The following is a 7,695-nucleotide window of genomic DNA, read 5'->3' on the forward strand; positions in this document are numbered from 1 at the left end:
ATCTCCTTCTATCATTAAATATCTTGAACCCATGACCAGAGATATATTTACAACAAGTTTTGCTAACTGTCATTTTGATTAGAAAAGATTGGCCAAATTAGAAATAAGCAATTCAATCATAATTGAATTCACTTGCTAAACGCAAAGTATTTGGACCTGTAGTCCAAACACCTGAAAGTGTAAAACTTGTTGGATACAAATGGGTGGTTGTGTGAAAAAGAAATGAGAAAAATGAATTTGTAAGATGCAAAGCACGACTTGTAGCACAAGGCTTTTCTCAAATACCAGGTATTGATTATGAAGAGACATATTCTCCTGTGGTGGAGGCAATTACATTGAGATATTTGATTAGCCTGGTTGTTCATGAAAATCTTGATATGCATTTAATGGATGTAGTCACAGCCTATTTGTATGGATCACTAGATAGTGATATTTACATGAGTGTCCATGATGGATTCAAGATGCCTGATGCATATAATTCAAGTCATCGTAAAATGTACTCAATTAAACTACAAAGATCATTGTATGGACTAAACCAATTTGGGTGCATGTTGTACAATCGACTTAGTGAATATTTCTTAAAAGAAGGTTATCAAAATGATCCTATTTTCCCCTGTGTTTTCATAAAAAGATCAGGTTCTGAGTTTGCTATCATAGTTGTATATGTTGATGACTTAAATATTATCGGAACTCTTGAAAAACTTTTAGAAGCTGTAGAGTATCTAAAGAAAGAGTTCAAGATGAAAGATCTTGGAAAAACAAAATTTTATCTTTGTTTATAAAAAGAGCAATTAAAGGGTGGAATTTTTATTTATCAATTAACATATGTCGAAAAAATTTTGAAACAATTTTATATGGACAAATCACACCCATTGAGCAGTCCAATGGTGGTTAGATCACTTGAAGTTAAAAAGGATCCTTTCCGACCCAGAGAAGAACATGAAGAGCTCCTTGGTCCTGAAGTGTCATATCTTAGTGCAATAGGAGCCTTAATGTATCTTGCTAACTGCAAAAGTCCTGGTATAGCATTTTCTGTAAATTTGTTAGCAAGATATCACTCTGCTCCAACGTATAGACATTGGAAAGGGATTAAGCATATACTACGCTATCTTCAGGGTATTATTGGTAAAGGGTTATTATATTCAAATAAATGTGGGTCACAACTAGTTGGTTATGCAGACGCAGAATATTTATCTGATCCACATAAAGCTATATCTCAAACAGGTTATTTGTTCACATGCAGTGACACTGCAATATCTTGGCGTTCAACAAAGCAAACTCTAGCACCTACTTCTTCAAATCATGCTGAAATACTTGCAATTCATGAGGCAAGTCAAGAATGTGTATGGTTGAGATCAATAACACAACATATACGGGGAACATGTGGGTTAACACCCAATAAAGAACCAACAGTTCTCTAGGAAGATAATGTTGCATGTATCGCTCAACTAAAAGGAGGATACATTAAAGGAGATAGAACCAAACACATTTCACCGAAATTATTTTTCACACATGACCTTCAAAATAGTGGCGATATTGATGTTCATCAAATTCGATCTAGTGACAATCTTCCAGACTTATTTACAAAGTCATTACCAACATCAACATTTGAGAAGATGGTACATAAGATTGGAATGCATCGATTAAAGGATCTTCAAGAGCGTCGAATTGAGGGGAAGTAAATACACACTGCACTATTTTTCCCTTGGCCGAGTTTTTGTCCCACTGAGTTTTTCTAGCAAGGTTTTTAATGAGGCAATTTTCATGGACATCGAAGGGGGAGTGTTATAAATATTATATATATAGATGCCCAAAATAATGAAGAATCACTAGGTCACCCAAAGTAAAATATGAGCATTAATTCTTGATTGTTTTCAGAGTAGTTACCCAATTTCTTTAAGGCATATTTATCTGTATAGATAGTGGTCATTTTCCCATTGAAATGATAGATAAGACTTCACTCTACTTTTGTATTACTATTTATTTATTTCTTTATCTGCTTTTATATTTTAGTTTATTCTCAATAGTGTCATAACAATTTTAAATTTTCTTATATTTTTCTTTTTGATTTAATTTTCAAATAGTTTTGTAATAATAAAATTTGAAATTTATTATATTGTCACTCAAAGTGATTACATATAAAAATAAATTTAAAAATCACGATTAAAATCATTAATTCCCTTGATAAAGAAAAATCATTAATTGAGATTCAATATTCACTTTTAACCTAAAATTTTAAACCTTTCTTAATAAAAAAATATATATAATTAATATTCGATTATCTTTTTATTGGGGACTTGTATTTATTTTATTCAAAATTAAAATTTGAAACAGTCTTTTAAAAAAAATTAGGATTTAATATTCATATCCTAATCCCCGTAGATTCTAATTTTGTGTTGTAAATTTAAAAACGAGAAATTGACTAATTTAAAATTTATGAGGATGATTTAAGCTTGATATGCTTTTACGTTATAATAATTTGTATGTTGTGTTTAGAGATTTAATCTCTATTTCCTAATCTGTTATTTTGTTTCTTTGTTTTGGGGTTCTTGATATCAAACTTCTTTCTCAGAGAAATAAGAAACTTGATTTCGGTTCATATTTGTTCAATCTTAGAAGAAAAACAAAATTAGTTTTAGGGTTTATATATTTTTGGACTATTTATTTTTTTTATTACCTGTTTGGACTCTCTATTTTAAAAAAATTATTTTTAGACCTTATATTTTGTAAAATAGTTTAAATAGACCCCTAAACTCAATTTTGATAAAGAAAAAATTGAATATAACAACGCAGTTTTTAAGCAGAATGATTTTATTTTTGTTCTAAATTGTTAGTTTGGTGAATTACTTGTGATTTCAGTTGAGAAAATTTTGACCGAAATCGGGTTTAGGATTCTATTTGAACAATTTTACAAAACATATAGTCCAAAAAATAATTTGTCAAAATACAAGGTCTAAACAAGTAATGATACAGAACACATGGTCCAAAAAAGTATAAACCCTTAGTTTTATTGTCATTTATGTTTTTGGGATCTTAATAAGCCATTAGAGATATATTATCAAAGATTGAAGCTTTCAACAAAATATATTCTCATTTATAGATTATTGATCAGAGCTGAACAAAAATCAGATTTAGTTTTAAGGTCATTTATGTTCATATATAGATTTATATGTATAAGTTTATTGCTCTACCCATTTTCTCTATACTATTACTATTAATGCAGATTGATAATTAATAAGAAGATAATGGGTTCGAGTTGGAACACTTTTGGCTCATGCCTTTTCCAGTGGTTGGAAAAGATCTCAACATTTGCATTAATAATGTTTGGATTATTTGTTAGTGTGCTTTAATTTTATGTGCCTTTTCTTCTAGCAAAACAGTTGAATAATGTTTGGATTGTGTCACTTCTGAGTTTTAATATTTCATATATATGCTATCATTTTGGGTGAAAGTCACAACTGCAATGTTGTTACTAAATATTTTGATTTATAGAATCATATACAAATCATGTTCAAGTATTCATGCAGCTAATTACTATTTTCATTTTCTTCATCTTGTTGTGGTTTTGAATATATATTCGAAAGATTACAAGAAGAAAAAGTTAGCCGGGGAGATGCTTGAATATACAAAATTTCATCTATTAAAAATAAATTAGCTAAACAAGAAAGGGTATAGTATGTATAGTTAAAGTAGAGAGAATGGTTTAAAAAAACGTTCGAAACCTTTGCCTTGAAACCTGTTTTGAACTGCGGCCCTAGAAAATGGTGCTGAGGTTTAGGTTTCTTAGATTTTATTCAAAACCTACACCACATTCTATTGAGGCATACAATTTGATGCCTTTACTAATTGAAACTCATGAGGCTTATGCCTCATTTTTTTATACTTTTTGAAGTATAAATTGGGCTTATGTGTTATTGGGCCTTTCAAATTTCTGGGCCTACAACTTAAATGAAACAAAAATTAAATTAAAAATTAAGACCCTAAACTCTCATTCTCTCTCTCGAGTCCCACACTTGACCAAATTAAAAGACTAGACTTAGGACTAAAATATTAAAGGTTAACTTGTTAAGATTTATGTCCTAAAAGTATGTAAATACATTTTATTGATTTAAATAAAAGTACAATTTTATTATATTTGAATATATATTTTATTGATTTCAATAAAAATACAATTTTAGTGATCCTCCTTAGGCCAGTGAGTTCATGCAAGCCACGACGCTCCGAGAACAATACTGCTGCGCGACCTCGCGAACTAAGAATTTCCAGCACTTTCCTTGCATTTTTTCCAAGCTAAAATCACAATAATTCACCGTAAACATAAACTAAAGCCAGAATTAAGCCTCTACACCTCAATACTACACCTAGAGCAGTACAACCATCCCAACTACTATTCCAAAACTCCAACACAAATTATAAATTAAGAAATTCAGCCTCTCGCCATAACTCAACAGAAAATTCAGAAAAGCTTCAAGAATTTGCCTTATTCCGACCTCAGCCTGTCGTGACCCCAATCCTAGCTCTTATTCACAGTTTTAATTCCCCAGCTATGACCTCAAGAATTCAAGGAACCATCACCACTTCAAGGAAAAAGAGGAAACCGAGAGAGAGAGAGAAAAAGGGAGGCTGAGAGTATTTGTTTAGACCTTGGTTCCCTTAGCTTTTACAAACTACTAGTGCCCAATGCCAAGTCCATCCTTTTGACAACAAGACTAAAATGCCCCTTAATCAAAACATATTCCTTAATGCCCCCAAGGGCAAAATAGTCTTTGTACCTCATTTCCCGCTAATCCTCAAATAGCACTATACATTCCTAATTAATCCCGACATACCCAAATAATCACCAAATAACTACGGGTTACCCAATAAATCTCGACTACGCACTAAGTTATCGAAATACCCCTATGTTCACCCCGAGCCTGTTATTCGACCCCGTTGTGACTATTCCGTCAATCTGCTCACTAGGATCGCCTGTAATGACTCAACTATTTCTAAGAACTTGGACCATTAAAACTACAAGACATAGCCACTATTTTTTAGAAAATATACATAAGAAATATACATAACTTTATTAAAAACTCCAAAGTAAATATTGAAATACATAAATCAGCGGTATGGGATGCCATTGTTTTAAAATAAAACATAATATTAAATTAAATGAAATTGTTTACAAAACTAAATGTGGAAAATACATAAAGACATAATTTACAGAGACTAAAAATAACGTCGTCCTCGAATCGTCACGCAGTCCATTGAATCCCTTCATCTTTAATACACAAACCAAGTTACCAAGAATCCTTCCGCCACCATATCTATTTTCCTGCATCACATAAAAATAAAGGAGTGAGCCTAATGCCCAGCAAGGAAAATCTACTAACACATATAAGCATAAAACTACATCATAAACATATTCTATAAAACATATGACCATAAATAAAAACAAGTATTACAATGGCCATCATACTTCTTGGGGCTTGCTAGCTAGGCAATCATATGCCCATACATTTATGAGGCTAGTTATTTAAACAAGTCATATAAATTTATGGGGTATCTAAACAAATCATATGCCCAAGGAATATATTATTGGGACTTGTTATCTAAACAAGTTATATGTTTGTTATCTAAACAAATTATATGCTTGTTGTCTAAACAATTATATGCTTGTTATCTAAACAAAACATATACTCAAGAACTAAAATCATATCATACATAAACATAATAAACATAGACATATCAAAACATAAAAGCACATAAAATCTATCCTATTTTCCTTACCAAGACCAGGATATTTGAGAACAAGGACGGGATTTGCAACACTCCTAAAACCAACAATAAGAATGGTGAGTATTTCTAAAGATAAGAGATGATAAAGAAGAGAACTAAACCACCAAGAAGAAGCTTACTGAAAAGAAACCTTAATTTCAAAGAACTTAAATACCTAACCAAGAATTGAAAACAATGAGTTAGGATCTGAATGAAAACTAAAGAAAACTAAGGAATTAAACAGAAATGAACTTAAGAATAAGAATACCTTTAGATGTACTAGAACCGATCTACACCTCGTTATTGATAACACACTCGATATCTCACTTCCCAAGTGTTTATAAGGCTTAATGATAAAGCTTTTATCCCAAACCCAAGTGTATCACTCTATAGTAAACCTAGCAGCTTGAAGGCTCTGAACACAACTTGAAGAATGAGAAAAATAGCTGGGTACTAGGTCTTATTTATAGAGTTCAAGGAGTGAAACTACCTCCTTTTATCTTGAACAAAATAATGAATATTAATTGAAAAATATTTGAATAATCGTTCAACAGGTGCTTAAGACTCGGTTAAAAATGTTCAGAGGCTAGCCAAGAGGTTAAAGGATGAATCAAGCTCGGTTTCTACAACATTTGAAAATATGGTCCTAGTGCCGATATATCGCCTGACCCTATGTCCCGAGTGCTCGTGGTTTCGATCGTGCGAAGTTGACATGTTTTTCGTATCTCCCGTGTGGCGATATATCGCCCCTATAGCTGCGATATATCGGCATACGTTGAAATATTAGACACGTAACTGCACTTTATCAGCTTAATTTGAATTGGATAAACAGCTTTGACTGAGTCATAATATGATTTTAAAGCTGCTGGAAGGTTATAGAGCTTCTAGATCTTTCTTTTTAATTAAACTATTCATTAAAATACATAAATCCTTAATAAACATGCACACGACAAGTGTCATGATCTTATTAGTTCTATCTAAATCTTATACTATAATAAATGACATCTTTATAATCAGCTATATTAATCAAACCTTATGTTATAATTAATATTCTTAAACTATAAGTTAAACTTATAAAATCTGTAAGTGTTGCTACGAGTGTTCAACTAAATCCTGGCTTGAACCAAAATCCACTGTAATAAACATACTATAACTACTACTAGCTTCAACTACTACTACTACTACTACTATCTAACTAGCTAAGTAAAGTTCTGGGACTCTACATCGCCTCAGACCACACATCTCAAATGTATCCCTATAACACTAGGGTCTCACTCATAAATCATACATAATACAAATATACCCTCAGCGGGTCAAAAATTACAAATATGCCCCAATTTATAAAAATGGGCCCACATGCATATTTAATACACATAAACATGAATAACTATTCACATCACCATATAAATCATATATACCGCATAATCACACATATATTCCATTAATTACACATATAAATCCAATTGTGCCCTCCTAGCACACTTACCAATGCACTAAGCCCTATTAGTAACTTTGGGATGTTACAATACCTAAGGTTCAACTTGACAAGTATCACGACTATTGGAGGATTTTCGTACTGAAAATGATAGCGGTAGTTTGTGATTGTATCCAAGGATTGATTAACAAAAGTGGGGCATTGCTTTAGCCCATTGAGCAAAACTGGGTGTTGAGGGAATCACTGTCTATATATCCCTAGGTTCTCCTCTAGTTGACCATGGCATGGCACGATGTCATCCAAGATGATTTGGACTTCATCACGTTCGAATACATGATTTACGACCTCGTAGACAATACCGCTTTTAGTCATTTGGAGGCAGTCATGGGAAAGAAGGATGACGAGGAGATGGAGGAACGATTCAAGAAGGTGCATGATTTGGAAGGGGAGATGGCGCGTCAAGAAGTAATGCATGCCATACCAAAAGTGACTGCTAGGAT

At 32.2% G+C, this 7,695-nt stretch overlaps 1 protein-coding gene across 1 annotated transcript; it reads left to right on the forward strand.

The window, feature by feature from the left end:
- Positions 1-854: 854 nt before the first annotated feature.
- Positions 855-1,682, forward strand: LOC133785679 (secreted RxLR effector protein 161-like). The gene is made up of 2 exons (XM_062224899.1): positions 855-1,328; positions 1,422-1,682. The coding sequence occupies exons 1-2, from the start codon at positions 855-857 to the stop codon at positions 1,680-1,682; spliced, it is 735 nt and encodes a 244-aa protein (XP_062080883.1).
- Positions 1,683-7,695: the final 6,013 nt, after the last annotated feature.

Source organism: Humulus lupulus, chromosome 6 (genome assembly GCF_963169125.1).
Source record: "Humulus lupulus chromosome 6, drHumLupu1.1, whole genome shotgun sequence".
In the NCBI taxonomy this organism is placed as follows: domain Eukaryota; kingdom Viridiplantae; phylum Streptophyta; class Magnoliopsida; order Rosales; family Cannabaceae; genus Humulus; species Humulus lupulus.